A 12,020-nucleotide genomic window follows, 5' to 3' on the forward strand; every position below is an offset into this window, starting at 1 on the left:
AAGCGCTCGGCTCTGCGACTGGTGCTATGTCTATATGTAAGGACTAGTTGTGACACACATTCGACAAGGTGCTGCACTGCCTCCCCACCTCTGCATGTCTCATCCGGTCTATCTTAGAACTTGGTTCCATCAACCCTTCCAGCACATTTGCAGGTCATAGGGCAGCGTCTATCTCTGAGTTTATTTGTTTTACAATATCCAAGTTCTGGCTTTACGGAACTACCTTGCTTGATTATCCTGAGCCCCACCAGCACCATGTCAGACCTTCCCTCCGCCATCCACCCCGACATTCTTCCCCGCCTCGACCCTAAATATGTCGCGTTCCATAATACCCATCTAGTGCACCGCGTGCTCCCATGCACGATCCTCTGGCATCCGGATATCAGGAAGGCGCTCGACATCCCAGGTGATTCGCCTGTTATGACAGTCGGGGCTGTCAAAGATATCAGTCTGTAGAACTGCAAGATTCGGGCCTTCATACCCCTCCTCCAGAAGGGTGGCCGGTATTGTTATATATCCGTGGAAGTAACGATCTATAATTATTTGGCAGATTTCAGCTGAGAATCCTAAGGTGGATGGACGCTTGGGAGTATCGATACTTTGAACTCATTCATATCCTGCCAATGCAAAGGTGAGGTCGGACAGTGAAGACCGTTGTCTGACTGGAGTTTACTAATTGTGTTTAAGATAACAACTGCATTTCGGTGGCTCTGGACTATCGCTTGGCTCCTGAGAACCCATATCCTGCAGCGGTCGAGGACACGGTTGATGCGTTGAAATTCATTTACTACAACGGGAAGGCAGAGTTCAATGCGAACGTGAACAAAATCGCGGTTGGAGGGTCATCCAGGTGCGTACCGTCCCATCCTGTATGAATCCATGATGAACCATAACTTGTCAGTGGCGGCAATTTAGCTGCAATCACATGTCTCAAGGCGCAAGAACTCACGCCTCCCATCCCCATCATCTTCCAGCTATTGATTGTGCTGGTAACAGAATATCTAGTTCACGAAGACAATAAAACTGAATCCTTTTTGAAAATGTTCCTCTTGAAACGGTTGACATCATAGAGTTAGATACATTGCATGGGCCTCATGAGAAAACAAGATTGATGTACGTTGGTTGCGAAATGATATGAAGAAAAAGATAAGACTACAGAAGAATTATAAGTAAATGTGAAATAGTTGAGCACCTGTATTGATGTCCAACAGTATGTGGGGAGTTGCACAGCAGAAATGAGTTCGCCATAGAAGGGGCCATGACTACGTGCTTGCTGCACTTAGCGCAGTAGGACTAGTTGCAGGAGTAGGTATCGTAGATGTCGAGGCGGCCGTAGATTGAGTCTGCAATGATGATGCCCGGGGCTGGACTTGACCTTGCTGCTGCTGCATTGATTGTGCATTAGCATCGGCGTGCTGAGATGCGCAACAGAGAAAAAGCACGAAATGAGCCAACAACCGGACGGGTAGTGAATGCGCATGTCTTGAACGTGGTATAGTAGAATTAGCACCTGGGGCAGGCTGTGCCGTGGATAACCCCTGGGCGTGCGATTGGTTTTGCTGCTGTGTCTTTTCTGGCGGCGGCGGGGCAGTATATATGACCTCGACAGAAATCATTAAATGATAGGGAATGCACGCAAAAGATACATACCTCTCTGTCCTTCACTGCAAAAACTTCAACAATACGAGGACCACGAGACAATAAGGCCCGCCTTGGGCGTTGCTGGAGTTCAGTTGATTTATTAGCCTTGGAGTGAGAGCGGCGGAAAGGTAACGAAAGGCGACCGAGGAACGTATTAACGCTCCCAGAAGAAAGGGCAAGAGGGCGAGGACGGCGGGAAGAGGAATGGTGATAGTTACAGTACGTTCTGGAAGACTGAGATCAAGAGGTCAGCACTGGAACTGATTAAAAACGCTGATGACGCACATTAGCACCACCTGTGGCATCGTTGAAAAAACCTAGCCAAGATTCATCATCCACGGCCTGCGTAGCATCCGCCTAAATAGAATATCTAGGTTACAACGGTTGGGAAGGTTGAGAAACAAATCACATACATCCATCAATGACCCTTGAACTGTAACCTGCAAATATTAATGTGATATTAGCGCAGTTTTGACTAAAGAACCATAAGCTTTACATCAGATGAAGGCCGAAGGAGGTCTTCAAGGCCAGCTCCCTTGAGGATGGCTTGAATGTCCCACACGTACGCATTTTCGTTTCGGCAGCCAGTGACTAGCAGCTTTCCATCCGCGGAAATGGCTGCACATTGCACGTGATCTTCGTGGTGGAGGGGAGGACCGACTGGGACGTTGTTTTCGAGATTCCACAGGCGCACTGTTTTACTATCTGAATCTGATGCACATAGAAGGCGGTCGTTCTGAAACAAGGTGATGGCTTTGACCAAGAATGTGACACCTCCCAGATTGGCGATCTCCAGCTGCCAAGTGGTTGTGTCGTATATCCTAATTGGTTCATATGAACCGGTGATAAGTTTCTTTCCGTCTGACGTCCAGGCCAAGCTCCAAACAGGATCGTCGTGTTTGAGCGTATCAAATAGCTCGCCCGTTTTGGCATCCCAGACTTTGACTGCGTTCTCGTTGTCTCCACCGGTTGCAATTTTCGCTGCATCGGGCGAGTATGTCACCGCATTCACCCGTCCGTGGTCGGTTTTGATTGTCAAGACAGTTTTGCCGCTCTCGACATCCCAGACTCTTGCTGTCCCATCCCAGGATCCGCTCAGCACTTGTTTACCATCCGCACTCCAGCACAATGCACCCACAACTCTGCTGTATCCTGACCATTTGGCGATAACCTTCCTCGTCTCGACGTCCCATAACCTGACTTTCCCGTCATTACATCCACTTGCAATGGTCTTGCCATTCGGAGACAATGCCATGGACCGTACTCCTGACTCATCCTCTTCATCTCGCCAGTCCTCTCCTATCTGTTTGCAACTCTCTAGGTCCCATAGTCGCAGTGAGCGGTCCATAGAACATGTGATGATCTGTTGTCCAGCATGCAGATGTACAACACCGTTTACCCAGTTGGTATGACCTCGCAACGTATGACAAGGCGTGATCGCTCGCGTCTTACTGGTGGAGGAAGACATGATTGGCGCTCAGTATCTCAACTACGGCAGATTAGGGATTATGTATGTGAGAGGTAGGATCTTGAAATCAGGTCGAGTTATCCAGCAACAGCAATAATTGCTGATGAGTCCTGTTTTATCACCTTACTTCTTGTCGGAGCAGCAAGTGATTGCTAATAAGACAGCCCACTTACAGGTTCACTCCTTACCCAGAGCTTTAACTTCAGGACTGTCTATTGAGTCGTTATTCGTCAGTTGTGTCCTGCAAGAAAAGCTTACAGTACCACTTACGAGCAATGCTAGACGACCCCTCGATCACCAGCAATCAGAACGTGTGTAGTTGGGAGTTGAGGAAGTTGGGCACCTGTTCGTTCAAGTCGTTTTTAAGGTTCGTCCCATGCATCATCCTCGTGTTCGTTTCACAGCTTATTGCTGTGTAGATCAAGCGCTCAGTGCTCGGCTCTGCGACCGGTGCTATGTCTATACGTAAAGACTACATTGATGGTTGTGGCACACATTCGACAAGGTGCTGCGCTCCCCCAATTTCCTAATTACAAGAGTTCCGAATCCTTCGGACAGCAACCTTAACTATCCATTTCACAATAACAGACGTCTGTATACTACGTTGGCCGTCGTCTCTTCCTCCTGTTCTCGAAACAGCGCCTGAATGTGTCTGCGACCACGTACTCTTGACAGCGCAGTGTACAGTTGACCGTGTGCGAAGGAATCAGTGCGTAAGTCGAGCACCGCCTTCTGTAACGTTAGCCCTTGGCTTCCATTGAACGTTGTAGCGTAAGCGGCGCGCAATGGAAAGCGCTCCGTCCTTACAATATGTAGAAAAACCTGGCACCGACTATTCATGCTAATCAAGATTAAGAGCCAGCGGTGATCATACATAAATATCAACGTCCCATGAACCGATTCATGCTTTCCCTCGGTGTCTCTTCCTATTACCACCATCTACGCTCTCAGATTTGTTCAGCCTATCGAGCAAGGACGACGTTCTTGGTGTGGGATCTCTCGACTTTGAGAAAGGAATTGAAGGATACGTCGAAGGCACTGTTCCTAAGCCTGCGAGGGGTGTTGGACCGCCAGTGTGAGGAGCAAGCGGAGATTGAAAGGAAAAGGAGTGTCGAGATGTTGGAGCGCCTGTGGAGCTCAAGTGGCGCGCGCACATGGGAATCACAGGATATTGGAAATCGCTCCATCCTTACAATATGTAGAATGTGGCTTCGTGTTGAGTCTTCTACCTTCCCAGTGAAATGGCGAAAGAACAATTATGAAGCTGAACGAAAGGACAATTATTTGGAATCAGCCCTGTTCAATATTCCTTTAATATTGACAGTACCTGTCCTGGTAGCCTTTAAAGTCCGTTGCGATATTATTTTGTAGAAACATTCAAACTCGATCATCATATTGAAACGCCAGCTTGTGACCACCCGCACTCCTGATACAGAGGATAGGGTAGTCTCTAGTAGGCGAACGTTGAAAGCAGTGACTCGGGGTGAACATGGGCATATTCATCCCTCCCAAGATGATTTTGAGGCGTCTTGCGCAATGGCCGTCCTAGTATATGATGCTTGGTGTGATCAGATTAAAAGTGTTATCTTTGGAAAACAATAAATATATTGAATACGCTGGCCGGGGTGAGGGATTAGAAGAAGGAATGCTAATGGTCCGACTGGTACACTATCTCTCTCTCGTGCAGCCTCAGGATTCGCAGGTAGGATAACAACTACTTGCCAGAGGGTTGAGGAGGTTGTGAAAAGTGAATGTCTCTGTCTGATTGGACGGTGTAAAGGAACCACTGGCAAATGACCTCGATAGAGAGAAAATGATATTTACAAGAGAACTAGATACATTCATAAGATAGTTGTACATGCGCTGCATCAATGACCATCGGTGTGTGGGGGAGACGCACAACAAAGAAGTATGAAGTGAGCCCGCAATGGAAGGGGTTGTGACTGCACGTTTGGAGCAGGAGATGTAGTAAGACTAGTTGCAGGAGGTGTCCTGAATCTCGAGACAGCAGCAGGCTGAGTCTGCAATGATGATGCCTGGGGCTGGGCTGGGCGGTCTGGGCCTTGTGATTTACATTGCTGCTGCTGTTGCGTTGGTATCACATTGCCATAGGTGGGCTGAGGAGACACACAGCAAAGAAAAAGTATGACATAAGCCCACCATGGGATGGGTTGTGATGGTGCAGGTGTTGCAGTACCATTAGGCTGAGTGTGTGGATGAGGTTGCGGCCGCGGAGCAACATACACTGCCTACATGAAGATCATGAGATGCCAGAAATTTACATGCTGGGAAAAGCCATACCTGCCTGTCTTGTACTGCAGTCACTTCGACAACATGAGGATACCTTGGGCGTTGCAGGAGTTCGAATTCTTCACCAGTGTGGGATGAGTTGCAGTTTCTTCGCCGGTATTGAGTCGAGAGCAGGGAGAAAGTGGGGACAGATGAACGAGGAGCTCATGTAGATCAAACTGTGAAGGCGTAGAGGATTGTTGAAGTTTATCTGGTGGATCATTCTTGGGTGAAGAATGGTGTATGAGTGAGGATAGGCGAGCAAAAAGCAGGCGGGGATGTAACCTCAAAGGTGTTGAGGGTTGCAAATTTTCTGTTGCTTCAGCATTTGTCAGGTCGAAAATGGTGGGAGAATGAAGAAAGACGAGCCATGAGTGCACTTGCAGAGGAATGATGGTGGAGACCATGCATTGCAATTTATGGTGAGTCAAGCGCATGAGTATATCAATGCATCATTGGCATCTGACCATACATGCTCGTGCCTGGTCTTGATTGGACCGAGGACAACCTAGACATTCCAGAATGTCGCCATCCTGCCGCAGTATCTGCTCGCATCTCCCCTAGTTCAGCATACTACTGACAGCACAGGCAATCCTATAATATCAGCACCATGACAGCAGTAACATAGTCAAAAGCCATACAGAAGAGCCCATGGGCCATGTATCACACATCAGAGTGAGCGCAATTTAGCAATCTTCATCTGCACATAGTTGATCGAAAAGTTAGTGAATATGAAGCGAAGAGGTGAGGAATGGGAGTGGCTATTAGCTAAGCCACAAAGCGGTGCTTTGGAAAGGTCATCTGGCACTGCTCATTCCCAGTAAGAACTGGCTGTGCTCAAAACAGCCAGGATATGTGTCATATCCTGTATTCCGGACCTACATCCGATAATATTCCCACGCCTCATCTGGACCTTCAGATGTCCTATCCATGTCTCCAGTACCCATCCGGATCCCTGCACCTCTGCACATCCACACCCGCATGTCCACGTCCAGATCCCTTATCCTTTGCAGCTAGCCTGCATCATTCATCCTCATCCCATCGCCCTAATGCCACATCCTATATATCCACACATCTCATCTGGTCCATATCCGATCCAGTCTGATCCGATGTATAGATCTGCTTCCGATCCGATATAGATAAGCTTCCTAATTCATTTCCTGTTCTTATAACATTATACACAGCCTATTTGGTATTTCCTCTATTCTGCTGTTTCGGTTATATCTATTACCGGTATGCTTACTGATCCATTAACCTATGTTCATTTCCGACTCGCATTTGTTAACGTTTGCATATGCTTCATACATAGCCTCGGACTCTGCTTATTGATCCTTCCGTTATTTCTCTTAGTATATAAACTCGTGTATATGTCTTGTAGTACCTCAGTCTGAATATCATATTAGTCCTCGCACTAGTCTTCACTCTAAGTCCTCATATCAGTTCTAGTCTTCCAACTTAGTTGTTATCCATCTCAGGCCTAGGGAGTTTCTTCCTAGGCCGGAGCTCTACTTATCCGATACTCCACTCATCTGCTCATCTGATCCTCCGTAATTTCTGGAAGTTCATCCGGAACTTTCCTGCGGTCTCCCAGACCGATTCTGCTTCGGACTTTGTCCTTGCAGCCTTTCCTCTGTTTGCTTCTACTCAGGACTTGTCCTGAGTAGCCATTACATGTATCTGTATTAGGACAAAACCTCATTGTAATTTCCGGAAGTTCCTCTGGAACTTTCCTGCACTCATCCGGAAGTTACTTGTACCCGTCCGGAAAGTCCTTCTGAAGTTTCCCATGCCTTCGGACGTCTTCGGACTTTCTTTGGACACCAATCTGAAATTAAGGGCACATACTCGGGTAAGGGGTGCAGTGCACGAGCTGAAGCCAAGCCCCTCAGAATCAGTCCTACCCTTTGTGCATGGTCTTAACACCTGGGTATGGACTTGGCCTTGTGGTTGACTTTCCTGCTGTATTGGTTGTACATTTCCATTAGCATGCTGGGGTGATGCACAGCAGAGAAAAAGCACAAGATGACCCAATAATCGGACAAGTAGTGGGTATTTGGGACATGATGTAGTAGGATTAGTACCTGAAGCAGGCTGTGTCGTGGATGATTCCTGAGCGTGCGATTGGGTTTGCTGCTGTGCTTTTTCTGGCGACGGGGGAGCAGTAAATATAACCTGAACAGAAATAATTAGACAATGGCAATGGGAAATGCACATGAAGAGATGTATACCTCTCTGTCCTTTACTGCAGCCACTTCGACGATATGAGGCCTGCGAGATAATAAGACTTGCCTTGTGCATTGCTGGGGTTCAGTATTGAATTGAGACCAGCGGAAAAACAACAATAGGCGACCAAAGAGTATATTGACACTCCCAAAAGAGGATGCGAGAGGATGAGGATGGTGGGAAGAGGAAGGGTGATAGTTACCATACATTCTGGAAGACTGAGATCAAAAGGTCAGCACTGGAACAGAGTAAAAACGCTGATGACGCACATTTGTACCACCTGTGACATCGTTGAAAAAACCTAGCAAATATTGACCATCCATAGCATCCAGCTAAATAGAATATCCAGATTACAACCACTGGGAAGGTTAAGAAACAGATCACACACATCCATTAACTGCGAGCAGAATATTAGCACAATTTTGACTGAAGAACCATGAGCTTTACATCAGATGAAGGCGGAAGGAGGTCTTCAAGGCCAGCTTCTTTGAGGATGGCTTGAATGTCCCATACATATGTGTTTTTGTTTTTGCAACCAGTGACTAACACTTTTCCATCATTGGAAAGAACTGCACATATTACTTCATCTTCATGCTGGAGGGGTAGACCAACTTGGAGATTCATGTCAAGATTCCATAGACACACTGTTTTAAATGCATGATCTGATGCACATAGAAAGCGGTCGTTCTGAGACAAGAGTTTGTCACTTCCAAAATGGGCGATCTCCAGCCAAGTGGCTGTGTCGTATATCCTAATTGGGTCATATGATCCGGAGATAAGTCTTTTTCTGTCCAACATCCATGCCAAGCTCCGAACTATGAAGTCATGTTTGATCGTGTTAAGCAGCTCGCCCGTCTTTGCATCCCAAATTTCGACTGCATTCTCGTCGGTTCCACCGGTTGCAATCTTTGCTGCATCGGGTGAGTAGATTACTGCCTTCACCCAATTGTGGCTGGTTTTAATTGTCAGGACAATTTCGCAGCTCTTGACATCCCAGACTCTTGCCGTCCCATCCCAGGATCCACTCAGCACTCGTTTACCATCTGCACTCCAGCACAATGCACCCACAACATGGGTGTGTCCTGACCATTTGGCGATAATCTTCCTCATCTTGATGTCCCATAACTTCACTTTCCCATCATTGCATCCACTTGCAATTGTCTTGCCATTTGGAGACAATGCCATGGAATGCACTTCTGCCCCATTATCCTCATTTCGCCAGTTCTCTCCTATCTGTATGCCGCTTTCTAGGTCCCATAGTCGCAGTGAGCCGTCCACTGAACATGTGATGATCTGTTGTCCGGCATGCAGATGTACAACACCGTTCACCCAGTCGGTATGACCTTGCAATGTCTGATGTGGCTCAATCGCTTCCATCCCACAGCTGGAGGAAGACATGATCAGCGCTCCGAGTCGGTATCTCAAGTACAGTAGGTTGGGGACTATGTATGTGAGAGAGGTGGATCTTGGAATCAGATCATATTATCTGGCAACAGTAGTAATTGCTCGTGAGTCCGCTTACTTCTTGTCAGGGCACGCAAGTAATTACTAATAATATAGCTCACTTACAGGCCCACTCCTTGCTCAAAACTCTAACTTCGGTGTAGAGAATCATGCCTCTCATGGCGTGATATGGTAGTTTTCACCAAGGAGTATACAGCACGAACTCATAGCATTACTCTGTGCGCTACCCGCAGCTATCTCTATATGAGGCGCAGCTTTCCCACGCAACGCGCGCCATGCGCGCACCATTCCCGCGCTTCACGATGTATACGCGCGCGCGCGTTCCCGCGCTTGCGCGCCCTATGGCGCCAGCCATCCAGAAGCATCCATCCACTGTCCACCAAGCTCCCTAGTGCGTATATTTCCATTTCCTTTATTAGCATAGTTCCACCTTTATTTTTATCATGCATTCTCACTCATATATATATTTACATACCTACTCGGTAGCGCTTCGGCTCCGCATGACCGCGCTTAGGCGCGCTATATAAGCGCCAGCAGTACATACTACACTTTACCTCACTTTTCCCTTGAACTTACTAGTTATCACCCACTATTTACTTAGCAGTACATAGTAGAAGTCTATTGGTCTACACTTTGCATCTATCTTTTCTTATATTGCTTTATATCATCACTTAAGCTTAGTCTCTTTTATTTCCGCTTACGCGCGCGCGCTTTCCCGCGCTTCGCGCTAATACGCGCGCGCATTCCCGCGCCTTCGTACCTTGCGCGCACTTGCGCTTTCTCACGCTTCGCTGAAGCGCGTACCTCTAGATCTTCGCAGCACTCGCTTCCCCTAGGGTCGAACGCACTTGTCTCCTCAAGAATAGCAGACTAGGTAACGCGCGACCTCACAACATTTTATAGATACAGTTAGGAGCATCCTTGTTCCTCATTGTATTGTTGTTTCTACATCGGGACTGTCTATGGAGGGGGTGCTGCATTGTTACTTGAGATATCAGGAATATGCAAGTGATTTTGTGGGCATCCAAAGCTGCTGGCAAGAATATGGTCAGTTGTATCCCACAGAAAAGCCTACAATATCACTTACGTGCAACACTGTTTAGACAATCCTTCGCTTAACAGCGATCTGAGGGCGTCTGGTCGGGAGTTATGTCGCAAATTTCCTAAAGTGGTTGCAATGAGGTATTCTTGAAACGAATTTGCAAGGAATCTTGCTATATTTCAATATATTGCAATAATATGGCAACCAAATTGCACCGTGCCGTACCATTGCAAGGCCCGTTGCAATCTGTTGCAATGCCATTTTAACTACATTTCTATGGCAATTTTAAGTACGACTCTATTATTTAAACCCATTTCAAAGGCCATTTTGCCTTTGAACCTTGAAATGCCTTACAAGGCGTTGAAATCCAAATTAGGAATTTCTGACATAAGGAGGTTGGGCACCCGTTCGTTCATGTCTTCTCCTAAGGTTCATCCCATGTGCGATCCTCGGGTTCATTTCACAGCTGATTGCTGTGTAGATCAAATGCTTGGCAGGCCTCAGGTACCAGTGCTGTGTGAATGTTCCTATACATAGTATGGACTAGGTTAGGGTGGCTATTCAAAATGTTCCAACTTGATGCCATCAACATGCAGGCAGAGTAGTATGCCAGTAGTATCACTACCAAGGACGGAGCTGCCGAGGAAGTCATGGTGAGTGTCACTACTTCGCACATGCATTTACTCTCCACCTCAGCACGAAGTCACTTCGCTTCATACGAAAGTTGACAGTCCGCTGTATCACAGACCTGTTATCTAGCCACATCCTTTTTACATTCTGTAAGTTCTAACTCAAAGGGCAAACCATCATTACACCATTTCAGCTTGGGTTTCATGTGGGCCTGGTGTGGCTTAAGCTTCAGTATGAAACTGATGCCCGAATCTATTCGATAAGGTCTACGACATGATTTTGACTTTGGTGGTGTGTGCATTCTCTCATGGTTGCAAGAGGAGTGTGATCATGACGTTGCTACAGCACATTTACAATCAATCCTTTTCTCAGAAAACAATATACCACCTTGGTCATGAATGGCAGCAAACTTGATGCACAAAGATGAGTGAAAGTTTACACGAATGAAATTTCGTCGCAACATTGAATGCTGGATTCTTTCACTAGTAAATCAACCTGGCAGGGTCTGACTTGCTCCACACAAGGTAGTGACAACTCATTACATGTATTGCATACGAGCGTGTCATCACACTCCATCTTTCCTGTATTGACGCCAGATTGTCTACTCTCCTTCCAACTTTTTTCTTTCATCAACATCAAAAGCATTCAAAGAGTACCTCCACTCAACCAATATTCTCGTACCAGAAGGCTCGGAAAGCGCGCAGGTTGAGTAGTACATTCACACTCTGTCTCAGTTGTACTCTCTTCCCACCATCCAGTCCTGCAGCAAACTCTTTCAGATCAGGAAGATGAGGATAATGATAGAGACAACACCATCATCGAATGATCTTCAAGTTTCTTCTTTCCAGAAAGAATACAACGCAATCTTCTCCACACTCAATTTCTCTTCACCAAAGGTCAGTTCATTCCATCAATATCAGTCCTCATTCGGATCAGTCAGTCAACAGGACGCATCATGGGTACTACCACCATCCTCGCCTCTCAAATGGATAACTATCAGACATTTATATTTCTCAGACTTCATTGTAGAGACTCATGCCTCTCATGGCGTGATATGGCAGTTCCCACCAAGGAGTACATAGCACGAACTTGTAGTGTCACTCCGTGCGCTACCTGCAGCTATCCCTATATGAGGCGCAACTTTCCCGTGCAACGTGCGCCATGCGCGCACCATTCCCGCGCTTGAGCGCCCTATAGTGCCAGCCATCCAGAAGCATCCATCCACTGTCCACCAAACCCTCTAGTGTGTATATGTCCATTTCT

At 46.9% G+C, this 12,020-nt stretch overlaps 1 protein-coding gene across 1 annotated transcript; it reads left to right on the forward strand.

Annotated features, from left to right (window-relative positions):
* Positions 1–255: 255 nt before the first annotated feature.
* On the forward strand, positions 256–1,070 carry F5891DRAFT_982027 (alpha/beta hydrolase fold-domain-containing protein; the record flags this gene model as incomplete). The annotated part of the gene is made up of 3 exons (XM_041377183.1): positions 256–448; positions 688–850; positions 902–1,070. The coding sequence occupies 3 exons, from the start codon at positions 256–258 to the stop codon at positions 1,068–1,070; spliced, it is 525 nt and encodes a 174-aa protein (XP_041223684.1).
* Between the last annotated feature and the right edge of the window lie 10,950 nt (positions 1,071–12,020).

This window comes from Suillus fuscotomentosus (genome assembly GCF_016647785.1).
Source record: "Suillus fuscotomentosus strain FC203 chromosome Unknown F5891scaffold_41, whole genome shotgun sequence".
Lineage (NCBI taxonomy): Eukaryota > Fungi > Basidiomycota > Agaricomycetes > Boletales > Suillaceae > Suillus > Suillus fuscotomentosus.